General features: G+C 35.9%; 3 protein-coding genes across 3 annotated transcripts; 2 read left to right on the top strand and 1 right to left on the bottom strand.

Annotated features, from left to right (window-relative positions):
- Positions 1-5,152: 5,152 nt before the first annotated feature.
- Positions 5,153-8,648, top strand: LOC108208881 (delta(8)-fatty-acid desaturase). Its single transcript, XM_017379464.2, has 2 exons — positions 5,153-5,538; positions 7,076-8,648. The coding sequence occupies exons 1-2, from the start codon at positions 5,184-5,186 to the stop codon at positions 8,407-8,409; spliced, it is 1,689 nt and encodes a 562-aa protein (XP_017234953.1). The 5' UTR covers positions 5,153-5,183; the 3' UTR covers positions 8,410-8,648.
- A 324-nt stretch (positions 8,649-8,972) lies between these two features.
- Positions 8,973-11,604, top strand: LOC108210271 (uncharacterized). Its single transcript, XM_017381586.2, has 2 exons — positions 8,973-9,434; positions 10,762-11,604. Exons 1-2 carry the CDS (start codon positions 9,100-9,102, stop codon positions 11,261-11,263), a joined length of 837 nt encoding a protein of 278 aa, XP_017237075.1. The 5' UTR covers positions 8,973-9,099; the 3' UTR covers positions 11,264-11,604.
- A 304-nt stretch (positions 11,605-11,908) lies between these two features.
- On the bottom strand, positions 11,909-14,473 carry LOC108206947 (uncharacterized protein At5g41620-like). Its single transcript, XM_017377399.2, has 3 exons — positions 14,056-14,473; positions 13,839-13,964; positions 11,909-13,473 (listed from the first exon to the last, which is right to left on the bottom strand). Exons 1-3 carry the CDS (start codon positions 14,350-14,352, stop codon positions 12,019-12,021), a joined length of 1,878 nt encoding a protein of 625 aa, XP_017232888.1. The 5' UTR covers positions 14,353-14,473; the 3' UTR covers positions 11,909-12,018.
- Positions 14,474-17,038: the final 2,565 nt, after the last annotated feature.

A 17,038-nucleotide genomic window follows, 5' to 3' on the forward strand; every position in this document is an offset into this window, starting at 1 on the left:
ATTATTGGGTCTTGCATACATTCAACTGCGGCTTCGATATGGGAAAAAAAAAGTATTACAATAAGATTATGCTGCATACACTAAAAAAATTCCCAAAATTTTTTATCATATGACAGATGAATGAAAAGTTGTGATTGTGTGATTGATGTATATAGAAGGGAGTCTTGTTTTTATTGAAGTGAAGACAATCAATCAGATTTTGACAAATCATTTGGAAAACATATTCGAAAATATTTTTTCTTATAATAATGCGGTACTGATATATTTAATCAATAAAGCACATAAGTTAAATTGAAGAAGATCGGCGAGTCGTATTGCTTTAAAATTAGGATTTTAAATTATACTTTAAGATCCGATGATATTCAATTAAGATTGTTTAAAATTCATTAAAATCCGATGGTATTCAATTGTTGATATATTTTTTTTGAATTTCATAAAATGATGGATTTTATGGCATTCTTCGGTGTATTTTAAGTTTTTTGAAACCCCATCAAATTTCATGGGATTTTGAAGCATTGTACTTAAATCCTATCAACTCTATGACATTTATCAAAAATCCGCTCAAAATCAAAATCACATACAATTCAATAAAATTCACAAACTAAAAATAATATATTAAAATTTCAATCAAATACACTACGCAAGTTTGACTTGTGCCGGTATAAATATAAGAGTAGTGCTAGGTGCACATAATTGTGTACAGAAAATTTGTACATGATGTGGCAAGTGATGTGGTGGGTTTTAATTGGATGGTTGGTGTAAATGCAGGGGGGCCATCTAATTAAAATCCGTCACATGTCATTATGTACATGTTTTTGTACCGCATTATGTGCACCAAGCATTTTCCTAAATATAATCCACCACAAAACCAAAAGAAAATGATAGTGGGACAAACAAAGCCTAGTGGATTGTAGACTTTACAGCAAACTGGCCAAAATTTCTCCTGACTTTGATTTCAAAATCTATAAACATGCCTGCGAGATTTTTTCTTTCTTACCTGTACAATAAGCTCCACTTTCTAAACCTCTTAAAGGGCGGTTTGGCCCAACTTAAAAAAAGTGTATTCCTTAAAATAAAAAATAAATTATAAGTGATAAGTGAACTTGACTTATAAGTTATTAAAAGTGTTTGGGTAATTTTTATTTATAAGTCAATTGTGTGTTTGTTAATTTAAATTTATAAATTAAAAAAATTTCAAATTATTATAATAAAAGGAACTTCTATAATAAATAAAGTCTATTACATATTTAAAATTTAAAATTTTCATAAAAAATGCAAATTACTAAAAAAAAGTCTCAAAAAAACTAGCATTTCTAACTTCCAGCTTCTGGCTTAAAAGATCCAAAATAAGCACTCCTGCTTTTTTTTGCCAAACACTACCTAAAAAGCAGAAGCAGCTTAAAGTGCTAAAAAAGCCCGGAAGCACTTATAATCAGTGTTGCCAAACACCCACAAATTCTTATACTGACAAAATCATGTTTCAAATGAACTCAATCATAATTTAAAAAATTACTCATAACCTTTTTTGGAACACTCATACCTTTCAGAGTTTGTTAGGATGTCCTAAGCTAATTTTCTTTCTTTATACAGTTAGTCATATCTTTCTACCCCTTATAACTCTCGTGTAACGTATATATTTTTAAAATATATATTATATAATTTATTTTATGAATCATCTTACTAATATTCATATGTTGATTCATATTTTCATATAAGCGAAAATAAAATGATTTAACAATTATATCTGAATTAGAACTGAAAATAAAAAATCGATATTTTAAACATATATATAATAAAAGTGGTACTTATATTAGAAAAATTAACTTGTATTTGAATGTTAAAAAACCCTACTTCTTTTTTGAAATTTACAAAAACACACAGAGTCAAATCATACACAAACATTCAGAACAGACACAAACGCCGTATAGTAGTACATCGCAACATTCTGCTAACCGTTGGCGGAATAACGGTCCATTAGTTGGAGGAATAAACTAAAGTAAAAAAGGGAGCAAACAATATACTCCCTCCGTCCCAGTCAATAGTATACATTGGGGGACGGGGACGCGGCACGGACTTTAATGCTTCAATATAGTATAGTTCTGTAAATTATTTTTAAGATTTTCTTTTTTTGTATAAAAGTATAACATTTATATTTTTATACAAAAAAAGAAAATCTTAAAAATAAGTTGTGGAACTATGTTTTATAATAGCCTTAAAAAGCGTGTCGAGCAGTGAAAAAGAAACGTATACAATTGACTGGGACAGAGGGAGTAAAGTTTTATTGCTACTACAGCAGTAACAGCACTACAATAAAATGAAACACGTATCTACTGCTCCCTCTCCATTGACTCATTTGTTTACAGATACGGAGGCTTTGACATTTATTTTAATACTGTAAAAAATATATAATTTGATAAATTATTTTAAACAGTTTTTTCTTTTTAATAAAAGTTTATTATTTAAATTTTTAAATAATTTTTTTTTAAATACATTACAAATTATTATTTTTTTGGTGCGTTTTGAAAAACGTGTCGAAGAAAAAAAATTATAAAGAAGTGAGAGGGACACGAAAAATATTGTACTCTTGTAAAATGTTACTCGCTCCATTTCAAATTATATGTTTACTTTCTAAAAATCATATAAGTTAAGAAAAAGTGAATTTTGAGAAAAGAGAAGTATATTAAGTTGTTAATTAAACATAATATGTGGCATATGGTTGATCTTGAAAATATAAATTAAAATATTTGAATGAAAGTTGATTTTGGAAATATAAATTTATATTGAAAGTCGAAGTGATCAAATATGTTTGGAAACAAATTTTTTTAGTAGTGCTAGGTGCACATAATTATATACAAAATTTTTGTACATGACATAATAATTAACGTGTAATGTTTTAACTGTATGGTTATATAAATACAGATGCCATTTCAATTAAAACTCATCACACATCACGTAAAGATATTTTCTGTTTCTGTTAAGTGGACATGTATCGGTGTACAAAATGGAGTGGTAGTTTCTATTTTTACCATTATTCTGGACACCAATGAGCTGTTAATTTTCCTCATCTTGTTTGATTTAAAGAAAATTAGACAGAAACAAAAGGGGAAAGGCAACCTCAGGGATGACCGAATCATGATTTTAAAAGATAATGGGGCCGTTTGGATGAGATTAAAATAAGTGCTTCTTGCTTAAAATAAAAAAGTGGAGTAGAAGTTAGAAACAAGTTAAGACTTATAAGTGATTAAAGTGTTTGGGAAATAAGTAGAAGCCCTGAAACAAAAGCTAGCATTCCTAGCTTTTTATAAGTACTTCTCTCCTTTTTACACAAACGGTACAAAATAAGTGCTTCTAACTTATAAACCCAGAAGCCGGTTTAAAAGCCTTTGCCAAACGGCCACAATGAACTGTGATAAAAAAAAAATAGAATTTCGAGTATTGTAATCTCTCGATACCAGCCGGAGTTTAAATCCGAATTTTTAATTTTTCAAAAGACAAATAATAATGATAATAATAACAACATCTGAAATAACAAAAATAATAGTAATTTTTTTTGTTCCTCAAAATTATATTCTTTTTTTGGTAAGGATTCCTCAAAATTATATTCAATTTAAATGAGATCCGATAATTTACAAAACAAAACGATTTAGATACTTGTGTTTTCATTTTAAAACAACATGAAAAACACGATCGTAATCGAGTGCGTAGGTTTGCTTTTCAATTAAATAATATTTTTTATTGTTAATAGCTAATACATTCATATCTGTTTATATAAATATATATATTATATAGGGAAGTGCTCAAATACAAACTAAGTTAGTGTACAAACTACAAACTCAATATAAGCCCTTAGATGAATCTAATCCAATGGCCCCGCAGGGCAACCACACACCAGTTAATATACACCCTGTCACACATGATCCGCAGATTCCCCTCCGTTTTTAATTTGAATTTTCCCGTTAATCGGTGAACTTTTTTTGAAAACCGACTTCACTGTATTTTTGTTCATCTCGCAACGATCAATTTCCATACCATATGTGCTATATTTCGATTTGATTTAGAGACTTTTTAATTTTAGTTTGCAATTTGTACGCTAAGATGGTTTGTACCAGAGTAGAACCCTATATATATATATAGGCTCATGATCAAATAGAAACCACTTTTAAAATAAAAACTAGAAACCAATACAAGTTAGTGATATTCGCAGTACAATTTAGTGATATTCTCTTTAGGATTTAGTGATATGTGTTGCAAGAATTAGTGAAAACTTGCAGAAACAGCCCAGAATCTCCATATATGTTCGAAAAACTGCTCAAATCTCCAGATCTGTTCACATTTTCGATTCAGATGGTGGTGACGGTGGTGGAGATGGTGGAGGTGAAGGTAGAGATGGAGGAAGGATGATTGTAGCGAAGGTGTGGGTGACTTGAAGTAGGGGGTTGGAGCGTTGCCGGAATAGTGGCGGCTCCGCCGCGTTTTGAAGTTGAGCCGAGGTGGAGAAAGAAGTATGAACGGGGCTGAAGGAGGTTGAAGCAGCGACCAAGATGGGGTTGGTGAAGATGGAGGTGGAGATTGTGTTGTTAGAGAAATAATAGAGGTGGAGATGGAGGAGGCGGGTGGCATAGAGGTGGTGGTGGTTATGGAAGAGGTGACGACGGAGGTGGTGGCAATGGCGGATGTGGAGGTGGGGTTGGTGAAGATGGAGGTGGGGTTGGTGAAGATAGAGGTGGAGATGTGGTTGTTTAAGAATTTAGTGGTATCTGCTTTAGGATTTAGTGATATTTCAGCTTGGTTTTTAGTTTCTAGACTAAGCAGGTTTCTATTGGAGTAAAACTCTATATATATATTTATAATATTATATATAAATATAACAACAATATATATTTAGTATATATTTGTGAAAATGCTTTAAATTCTATCCTCTCCATATACATAATTACTTATATATTTTCATAAAATATACAGAAAATTCAAGAAAGGAGAATAAAAATATACTATCCCCAGATGGATCTGAAATTTAATACGTGGAATTTGTGATTATAGTATTATACACGAACGGAACTAGTTTTTTGCAGGAAGAGTCTCCCCACCCCAAGACGAATGAATGTGCTGCGGCCTGCGGGTATAGGCCCCCCTGTAAACGCGCATTCACAATAACAACAATAAATAAATGAGCATAACATAACATGCTTTCTTCTTCTTCTTTATCTTGTTTCATAATTAACAGATACATACACACTCATCATCTCTCTGCCCTACATACATACATTTACATGTGCAAGATATTTTTAGAAAGGGTAAAAACTATATTTAAACAAACTAGAGAGCTGGCAATTCTCCCACTCATTTACATATATACATACATTATCATCCATTATATATACCAACCGTCTCCTTCCTATATACGAAACCAAACTGTTGATTGTGTTTGTTACGTTCTTCAACCCTCAGATCTGCGGTATTTTGTTAGAATTCATGTAAATGCGCTCAAGAATTTTGATTTCTTCATGACGATTTCGACTACTCTGCCGCTCACCGGAGGTTAGATTTTGTATTTCGTCTTGTCTTTTCTGTGAAATCTTTATATTTTGATTAAGAAACATTGGCTTTTTTGTAATGGGTTTATTTTATTTTGGTAATTACTGAATTATGATGATTTATTCTGCTGGATGATTTTTTGAATTCCATATTTGTGTACATACAGTATGTGTGTACTCTGATCAGAGCTTCTATTTTTAACCGCTTTATCTGTTTAACAGGTTTGATTTGAGATCTGAAAAGTTGGCAGTTGGTTTTCATCCATATCTCCGCTGAATAGTTTCCTTTTTTCTTTTTGGTTGTTTACGATAGTTTTGCTTCTCTAGCGTCGCTCTTTCACTTGTTTCTCTTTTTTAATAATTTTGTGAATTTTGTTGTGTTTCCAGTAAAAAAAATTAAAATTAGTGTGCAGAAAGATAAATCTAGGTTACCATGCTGAGAGATCACTCCCATATTTGATTATCGGCATGATTAGGTGTCTGAGCTAATTTTTTTCCGTTAATTTGCGGTTGTGTAATCCTATCTGGTTATGTTAATCCATTGTTTTATCAGAAATTATGAGTAATTTGTAGGACAAATACAGAGGTGAGAGGACTATGTTTTAAGTTGAAGACTAATCCCATTCAAATTGAGATCAGGTCCTTTTCACTTATTTACTGTGCCAGTGTTAAAAGAATGCTTGTGTCTTTTTCTTTTCCTATTCTTGGTTGGTAATTGATGTGAATAGTTGCAAGACAAATATTGCAATTCCCAGAAGAAACACATCGCTGGTTTTTAATCTTTTCTTAGACGAAATTGGCTGTATTTATATCAAGTCTTTAGGATCAAGGAGGAGGCATGGTAGCATAATCAAAAAGGTGAATTATAATATTGTAATTGTAAATTATGAGGTCCCCCCTCTCCCTTTCCCCACACTAATAGCATTTACAAACGGCCCAATACTCATTCAACTTGGATGAAATTAGTTAACAAATAACAGTAATAGATCAGCTGCTAATACTTTCCTCCTCGTATTAGCTGACTCTTGTGCCAGCAAGTAAGGGGGACCCACATGCCGAAGAAGTCATGAGTCATGACAACCTTGCCTTAACAGCAGTGTCTTGGGTGTAACATAGAATACTCAGTAGCATGTGGATTCTGTCTCTGCTGCATCATCCTAAGAGTGCTATATGTTATCACCGCCCATAGATAAAATCATTTATTTAGTTGTAGCTACGCGACAATAAGAGAGAAACAGAATTTGCATCACACAAAAGAATTTAGAGAAGCATAGGTGGGGAACATTTGTCAGTAATATATTTAATGTCCCTGATTTTAGAGGTATTAACCAGAGCAAAGATGGATCTATAATTTCATATACAAAGAAGAAACATTTGCATAGTAGTAGAGAGAAGATCGCATCAGTTCATAAGTCATAACATAATACTCTATTGTACTTTCTTACTTTAGTGATATCTTTGTATATGTAATTGGCATCTATCAGTTCAGTAATTCAGAGTGTTATGAATATTAACGCGTCTTCAATTTGTTTTCTTTCCAGCTTTGGTGGGCTCAATGGTTTCTGCTAAGAAGTATATCACCAGCGAAGAGCTTGGGAAACATAACAAGAGGGGAGATCTTTGGATTTCTATCCAGGGGAAGGTTTACAATGTCACTGAATGGGCTAAAGAACACCCAGGCGGGGACATCCCACTCTTAAATATGGCTGGCCAGGACGTCACAGATGCATTCATTGCTTTCCATCCTGGTTCTGCTTGGCAACATCTCGACAAATTCTTTACCGGGTATCATCTCATAGATTACAAAGTTTCAGATGTGTCAAAGGATTATAGAAAACTTGCTGCTGAGTTTGCGAAAGCTGGCATGTTTGAAAAGAAAGGGCATATTGTAATCTACTCGATTTGTTTTGTTGCTCTGTTGCTTTCATCATGTATATATGGTGTACTGAGTTCCGACAGTTTTTCCGTTCATATGTTTTCTGGTGTATTGTTGGGATTTACATGGATTCAAGTGGCGTATATGGGTCATGATGCTGGACATTATCAAGCAATGTCAAGTTGTGGATGGAATAAAGTTGCTGGGATTCTTATCGGCAATTGTATTACTGGAATCAGCATTGCTTGGTGGAAATGGACTCATAATGCTCATCACATCGCTTGCAATAGCCTCGACTATGATCCCGACCTACAACACTTGCCCATGCTCGCGGTGTCAGACAGTTTCTTTCAGTCGCTGACATCCAAATTTTACAACAGGAAATTGACATTTGATCCAGTGGCTAAGTTCTTTGTGAGCTACCAACACTTGTCGTACTACCCGGTCATGTGTGTTGCAAGAGTCAACCTTTATTTGCAGACGTTGTTACTATTGTGCTCCAAGAGAAAGATACCAGACAGAGCTTTCAACATACTCGGGACCATTATTTTCTGGACATGGTTTCCTCTGCTTGTTTCTTGCTTACCCAATTGGACTGAGAGGGTGCTGTTTGTGTTAATAAGCTTCTGTGTCTGCGCTATTCAACACGTTCAATTTACCTTAAACCATTTCGCAGCAGATGTATACGTGGGACCTCCTACAGGGAATAACTGGTTTGAGAAACAATCCGGAGGAACAATTGACATTTCATGCTATCCATGGATGGATTGGTTCTATGGTGGCCTACAGTTTCAGCTGGAACACCATTTGTTCCCCAGGTTGCCTCGAACTCATTTGAGGAGCATTTCTCCTATCGTGCAAGACCTTTGCAAGAAACACAATCTGACTTACAGGAGCTTATCCTTCTACGAGGCCAATGTAGCCACACTCAAGACTCTTCGGACTGCAGCCTACCAGGCCCGGGGTCTGCTCTGGGAAGCAGTCAACACTCATGGCTGATGCGATCCATCTGATTAAGCTCACTCCAATCCCATCTGTTTCGACGAGAAACTTGGATTTTCTGATTTTCTGTATTAAGTAGATGTAACTTGTTATTAATTCAGCAGCTGTTTTGAGGTTGCTTTTTCAGTTTATGTGGCTAACCGAGCAATATATCAGCTTTGCCAACGAGACTATGGTGGGGGTTTTACACCAGAAAATTCTATTATTATTTTTTTTAATCAATATTTTTGTATTCATCTGAGAGCTTTGATCTGATTTGGAAAGAAGAAGCATATTCTAGGTCTAAATATAAATTGTAGTACATGATAATGTTATTAAATTAAGTGTAAATTCTTCATAGAATTTAAAAGTAGCATTCGATAAATATCACATCAGTTTTCGTCTGGACAGCTAAATAGGATGAGGATGAATAAATAAAAAACGAAATAAACTTGCATGGGTTTATCCAATGTCAAATCTAAGCCCAAAAAGTCCAATCTGAACAAGGCCCGGGCCCATCATATTTCATGAGCCAATCCAATATTTCCACGACTCGGATAAATGATAATCCAAATTATCCAGAATCGAAACTGATACTGTATATCTTTCACAAAACCAAACAGCCCCTAAAAGGGATATTCTCGTTTCCTTTCCCTACAAGAAAAACAAAATGCATTTCACTCATCCATAATTTAAACCAAGTTGAAAATGGCGTCGATTATTCAATCGCCGACAATTTCCCCAGTTGATCGCCGGCGTGAAAGTCCGTCCAATTCGGCGATCATTCGAGAAGCCGGTACTTGGAAGACGAGGAGAGCGAAAAGTTTGATTTGTTCGAAGCTCAAGGATGTGGAGGCGATTACGGTTTCGGAATTGGGAGATAATTTGAGATTGTACGGACAGTTTTCGAGCTTAGTGAAAGAGACTAGTGAAGAAGAAAAAGAGAAGCAGAAATATTATGTGAATATGGGCGATGCTATTCGGACTTTGAGGGAAGAGTTTCCTCACCTCTTTTACAGGGACCTCACTTATCAAATTTACAGGTATCTTTTTCTCATTTCTATGTGGATTATACTTGAACATTGATATCGTCGGCTTTGTTATCTCATGCTCCGTTTTATTGGACAGAATAATCTAGGGTAGGAAACAATTAGAACATTACAAAGCCTTAGTTTATCAAGAATGATGTTGTGCGCAGAGATTAACAAAATAAATTGCTAAAAATTAATTGTACTAGGGTACGACATAATTAGGAAACAGAAATCCAGTTTCTTGGGTATAAAACTTTTGTTTGGTTAATTGCTCTGTGGTTCTTGTGTATGCATATCAGTCGGCGTATGATATCTTACTTTGGTATATCTGTTGAGCGAGAACTTTAAGGATCACGAGGTGACATAATTTCTAAGCTTTGCCAGTTGAACAAGTAAACGAATATACACACAAAAGCAAAGAACTGTCATGCATAATGAGCCCAACTCAATAACTTTGCTATGTGGAGGCAAAGTCAGGGTAGTATAGTTGTCAGCGTTATCAACCCAACTCTGAGAAAAAAGCTGAATGATTACATCATAGGTACAAATAGGAGATCTTCGAACTAGACTCAGTTTAGTTGATGTGCTACAAGTTCTCACTTCTCATACCCTTCTTCCTCCCTGTTTTGAAGTCACGGAGCTTGGTTTCTAGGATTCCTATTCCGGCATCCTACTTCATGAAATGTCTGTAGGCATCATTATACTCTTAAATTTTAACCACAATTGTCCCCATAAACATGGACAATTTTTATATACCCAGTTAATTTTTGATTTGTTTATGAAATAACATACTCGTTTTGAATCATTAGCATGAAGCAGGATATGAATTTTAGACTTTTCCCTGTAAATATAGTTCTTTTTGTTATGTTATATACCTGATATAAACCCTCGTATTTTCCCTCTCCCTGTAGACTTTTCAGTTTTCCCTGTGTGTATAGTTTTCTACCTTTATCCTTGGTTAGTTGGTTGCATTTTCATGTAATATTGAATGTTGTATCTTGGGTTTGGTTAGCACTTGGGTCATCTATCTTCTGGGGACATTCTTGCTTTAGTGAATCATCCGGGTTTTGCATGGAGTTTTAGAATGTAGGATGATCTCTAGAAGCTTTTACTTTAAATGAAAAAAAATGCTGTTGACAGATTTGAGAAATGAGAATGGATTATTATAATATCAGCTAGACAGCTACCGTAGAATTTTATGTAGCCTTCAGACGTAAATTTTTTCCCATCAGATTTAGACATTAATGTTATCTCTCTTGAATCAGGCTACATAAGCTTCATAACTTTTCTCTTCTTCAGTCTGCTAATTATAATAAGTAATCTCCCCTCTTTGTTATAGGGATGATATTGTCTTCAAGGACCCGCTAAACACCTTCATCGGCATCGATAATTATAAATCCATTTTTTGGGCATTACGTTTTCATGGGAAGGTATTTTTCAAGGCATTGTGGGTTGACATCGTAAGTGTGTGGCAACCTGTGGAGAGCACAATAATGATTCGTTGGACTGTACATGGTATCCCACGAGTTCCATGGGATAGCCGTGGTCGATTTGATGGCACTTCTGAGTACAAGCTTGACAAGGATGGAAAGATTTATGAGCACCGAGTTCATAATATTGCTTTGAATGCACCCCCAAGATTCCGTGTTTTTGATGTGAATGACTTGTTACAATCCATTGGTTGCCCATCCACTCCAAAACCAACTTATTATGAGATTGCATCATTGTCATCAATCAAAAACATCAAGCTATTTGAAAAAGAGTCAGGGAGCCAACATTATCTATCTTCCATATTTAAAGATTCAGGTAAAGCTGAGGCAGGAATTTCACAGAGTAGTTAATAGCTCTCTCCACATTTTAGGATGAAAACTGGATTGTTGAACTTAATGGTGTAACGTTGTACTTCTGGTTGGGACACTCTCTAAGGTTTCGGCGCTAGTTACCATAGTCTTGGCAAGATGCTCTAGTTTTCTGCAGTGGAGCATATACTGTTTGTATAGTATTTTTTATGGTGTTCTCATGTAATGTTGTACATATCATGTACTTGAATTAGAACTCTTGTAGCAAAAACATGTGGCTGTTGTAAGATTCTGTACACACTGTACAGATCGTCGGGGGAAGATATGCACGCACCATTACACTGTCAAAATTTTCATACCGGGAAATGATCTATCTTTAGCTAGTCTTGTATGTGCGTAAACCTATGAAGATTTATTTGATAAAAAGAATGTTTAGACTCAAAGATTTGTTATTCATATGCCTCTCTATGCTAACACACATATGATACCAACAAAAAGTTACAATATATATGAAAATTCTGAGACTTATATTAGAGAACCTTTGGACTTAATGGTATTAACGACTTAGAGACATAGAACAATAAGATTAGCCGATTAGGTTCAAACTGTCAATTATAAACCTTAGTTTTAGGAACTGATTATGTAAGCTATACCGATCATAAAGGAACTTTTCAGTTACTTGTTAGCTTAACCAAACAACAAACTTAGCAGAATTATTAATTAGGAATTGCAGTCCAACTTACAAACCAAATACACTATTTCAGTCTCATAATATGCAGGCAAACAGTTCACATTGTTCAATATATAGGGGCTTTAGAATTTTTCATTAGAGAATGCCGACTCTCCAACTTTGCTTCAAGTAGCCTGGCCTTTAAGGAGTGTTTCTTCATAATTTGAAGCCCTTGGCTTGAAGATTCAGAAATTTCTGGCTTTGATGTTGTGATTGTCATGGGATGATTTGAGGATGCAGAATGATCTAAAGAATCTTCCGTACAGGGCTTCTCACTGTGAAGCTTTCCATCATTCCTGGACACAGAATGATTTCTAGTTATAGAATGGAGCACATCGTCTGGGTGGAAATCATGGGATTCTGCTCTTATTTGCTTTCTTTCTTTTGAAGCTTCAGTACTTTGTGATTTCTTGTACTTGTCCACTCGAACATTGTTCACATCACATGACACAGTTGTAAAACTATGTTTGTGGGACTGGTTTTGTGAGCTAGAGTGATATTCATTGCACTTGAAGACATCCCTGGTCTGGATTTTATTTCTACTAGGATCTGAATTTATTAAATCTTTACCACGGTCAATAATTAGTTTGGAGGCACCATTCATTCTTGTGCCACTCGAATGCTTATTGAAAGCTAAAGAGTTCAAAACACTACCTGTAGAATCCTCTTCACAATCCCCATCCCGAGGAGCACTTGCAACATCATTCAAATGAAAGGACTCCAAAGAATATCTATGTGAGCTATTTTTCTTCACCTTTTTTAAGCTTAATCCATCAACATATCTGGAAACAACAGGTTGTTTGGACTGAAGAAAGGATTCTATTTCCATGCTCAACTTCTCCACAATTGTGCTTTTATCAGTAGTACCACATGGAGTCGCTGCTAGTTTCATTTGCATCCGCTCATCTAGCCATGATTCAGAAATGTGAAGAATCAGCTGATCGGGGCGTTCCCTTGAAAACAAACCCTCATCAGGCCTGTGTTTTAAAAACCTGGCCTTTTGTTCATAATCTGTAATTCCTTTGGCAAATTCATCGCACAAATTTTCTAACAGAATACGTGCCTTTCTCTCACGTTTTAATTCTTCCAGAGAATTAGAAAAGGAGGATTTTACTTGGGAAAGTTCTTGAGCTAGTTTTAGGTAAAGACTTTCAGATTGTTTTCTTAACTTCCTCTCACTTTCCAGCTCATCCCTCACAGACAGAACTGCATTTCTGGTTGGGACTTGTTCCTTTGCTCTCCTAAGTGGTGTATCCAAAGAGTTATGTTCCATAATCTTATTTATATCCCGTCCTCTTCTCTTTTCCTGTAGCAGCTTTTCAATTTGTTCTTGAGAGTGTTCCAGTTCCCTTTGCAGTGTCTTCATCAATGATAAATTAGCAGCATGTTGCTCTTCCAAACTCCAAATGAGGTTAAGTACTTTAAGCAACTCCGCAGATGTCTTAACATTGTAACTGAACTCTCCTTGATCTGTCAAGTCCAAAGGACTTGCCGGAGTGACTGCAGAGTAGTATGGCGCAGCCTGCAAGAAGCAAAACCATTCTGACATATTCTCTGGATTGATTTGAAGTTCATGAGTTCTTATTTCGGAAGTGTTTTTTATTAACAAAAGATGAAATAACCTGGATAAGGATGATTTAAGTACGCAGAAACTGAGTAGAGGAACTATTTCATACTAATTTCAATTGTACCAAACTTAATATTTCTACGAATCTCATCTGATAATGAAAAATCTTCATTAGTGCGATCTTTAGAAATTTCAGGAGACGTTTTATCAGGAACAAAATCTATAAACTAGAAATAAACTCTGATATGTAAAAGGCGTGCTTCTCCTACCAGGATCTACATTGTGCAAAAGAGTCGTGAGAACATTACAGAGTGAAATACCTCCGGTGAGCTACTAGGGCTTGCCAACGATACAGGCTGCAGGGCATGGCCATTTATTCCGACAAATCGATGGTGTCGAAATAGTGTAGCAGCTATATGTCTTCTTAAACTACCAGCACTGGTTGGCTACAAAAAATATAAAGCAAGTAAAGAAATCTCATCTCGATTACTAATTATATGAACAGTCCAACAAAATGCATAAAAGTTGGAAATGTACCTGCTCTTCTGTGTCATCAGGAGGGTCAGCCACATGACTACAAAGCTGGAAACACTCCTCTTCCTCATCATTGCAGTGAGCAATCCCAGAGTCAGCCTTGTTCATTCTGGCGGCCTTAATATGTGTGTGAGTCTTGTTGAGATTGGCACCAAGTGTTCTGGCAGAGAGAGTGTTGGAATTGTGAACATGGACTAAAGAACCATCAGAATGAGCAAGCCCAATTTTCCAACTTGTGGTTGGAGTTGAACCTCCCCTTTTCCCCCCTGGAAAAACATTGTGTTTCAACTTTATTCCCATGAATTTCTCCTGCTTTTTGACCTTTGTCTTTTTATCTTGTCTCCCCTCCGTCAAGATTTTCAAAATGTAGTAGTATTTCTGCAGACAATAATAATGTGTTTGATTTGCATGGTGTCAACAAATGAAGGTAATGCCTGAAAAGAATAACATCTGTGGTAGTAGGATTGGAGTGGCTAGTGGCTAGTGATATAGGTACTCAGTGCAGTATATTTGGGGAAGTCTGATAAAAGATACATGCAGCAAGCATGCTCATGAGCTTTTATTTACGAATTTTTGTTTTTATTTTATGAATAATAGGCCGACAAATTCAGAAAGGAAAAAAAATGAAAAATGAGCACCCGTTTTACCGGTATTGATGATTACATGAGGTCCAGACCTAGATTTGCATTGCATGCAACAGATACAGATGGACCAACGAAAAATGTGTCAGAAGGAGAGGTCAAGTGATGTTGTGGTCCATTGGTTTTCCATGTTACCCTTCAAGCTTTGTTCACCATCACTCATGACTATATGTCTCTTGACTCTCCCCTGCTTTACTTTCTTTTCACAGCATCGCCTCCTCCTGTTAATACGTTACTACTCTCTCTGTCTCGGAATAATAGTCTTTTAACACATATACTATTCACTAGGTTAAAACAATAAATTGTCATCTACCACTCACACTTATTTAAAAATCATGACTTATTTTCTTTGGGACTTAAAGATGTTTAATTTCCCCTTGGAAAAATGTTGTGGGTGGACCAGAAGCATTATTATTAGTGAATGGACAAGAGAATAGAGTTAGATTTGTGGTCCTTGATTTAGAACAAGGGTATTGACAGGACAATCTACATGAAGCAGTTAAGAGTGTCATACCTGCTCTGCTCTGCAATGCAGCATCTCCATCTGGGCAAGGTTGAATGCACCCACCCAACAATCAGGACAAATATATACTGTATATATTACACTAGTTCTGATAACTACAACTCAAATCATCGCATGGTACTAATATCAAATAAAAGCCTGCAGAACATGTCTTTGTTATATTGTGTAACATTTTTTAGTCGATAAACATTTTACGATAGGTCATTTTACAGACGCGGCTACGAATGTAATGTGTAATACAAAACGAAACTCCCCAGAAATGTGTCTGAGGTGCAGTAGCTGACTGGACATCGAGGGGGTCGTAACAAACATGACAAGAATAAAATGGGTGATCTGAACAAACACGCGAGACATAGACCAATGAAAGTCTGCGATAATCTAACAATGTTATAGAGAAGGTGATAACTTGAGATGTGTCAGGCAACAAAGCCCATAAACCAACCCTGGTGGTGACTAGTTGGACTAAAGGCCACTTAGTCAACGAAGCTAACAGCTGATGAGAAAGAAAAGGCTCACATTGTACATACAAGGAGCTGTAGCCAGTTTTAGATATGTTTCATGTTACAAACATCAAGAAATTAAATGACTAGGAAAAATCCCATCACCAATAATTCCTCATGGTTGAGAGACATCTAGCACATGGGCATCAAACTCTCCAAATTATCCAGTCAGGTATGTATAAGCATTACAGAACCACATAAATCGCAACTTCAACCTCTGAACAGGGCACTCCGTGGTGGGAATATGTAATCCGAAACCGCGTATAGAATTGTAGGTTCATTACACCACATCCTATATTTAAAGAGCAAAACACTAACAAGCTTATCAATGCAGCAGCCTAGAAACTAGAAAACAAAAAGCTTTGGGTAGCAATGTCACAACATAATAGACTCTCATTAAGTCTAATACGCTCATCATATTAGCAAAAAGTATAATTTTCTGGTTACAAGATTGAACAGCCTCGTTGGCTGGTTTCCTTTCTATAAGCCTTTAAGAGAATTCATAGCAAGTAAAAGTTGAGGCCAAAGACAAAGTTAACAAAACAGCTAACAACTCAAGTTTGCCAGTACCATGTAAAGCATTGCAACAAAATGCAAATCAGGGAGCAATATCAAGTCTTGGCTCAAAGCAAAATCCAGTAAAGAGCTCAAGGGGGAACTTCTTGGTTACTGGCATTTCTGAGACCATTTCCATTGCTTCTGGTTAAAATCAGAGACAAGAAGAGCAGGACAGCCGTAGCTTTGACTGTATATCAGGTCATCTGCACCACTGCTAGCAAAAACATCATCAAACCCTCCAAATCCCCTGATATAACTTGTGGGGCACCCAATCAGGACCCAGATCCTAATGCCCTTAATTTGCCAGGTCGATCATGTTTCCCTATCCTCCAACCATTACCAACTTTTCCTTTAGTTTCATCAAACGACCACAAGTGAGAGGACATGGCATAGTGATAAAATTTCTCATCAACAAACCATGCAACAATCAACGGGAGACTATATGCTAACAGTCTATGACGATTCTCTAGAATGCCACCCCCAGTTGAGTAAATCAACAAGTACAAAACCCCGCTGCATATCACACTTTCATCACCACCACTCCAACCGGTCACGATTTCTGCCATAAGGGTTAGTCCACAACAGGGTTCCAGAGTCATAAACCTCAAATGAAATTTCTCACTGATGGAAATTTCCTGGCACTTGCTTCCTGTAGTCTCTTGAGATGTCCATGTAAACGCAGACAAAGGCGGGTATACGAGTGTGCAATACCGAGGCAGAGGTTTATAAGAATTAAAACAAAAAACGGTTTGTTATTACTAGTT

The sequence above is a fragment of the Daucus carota genome, chromosome 2 (assembly GCF_001625215.2).
Source record: "Daucus carota subsp. sativus chromosome 2, DH1 v3.0, whole genome shotgun sequence".
Classification (NCBI taxonomy): Eukaryota; Viridiplantae; Streptophyta; class Magnoliopsida; order Apiales; family Apiaceae; genus Daucus; species Daucus carota.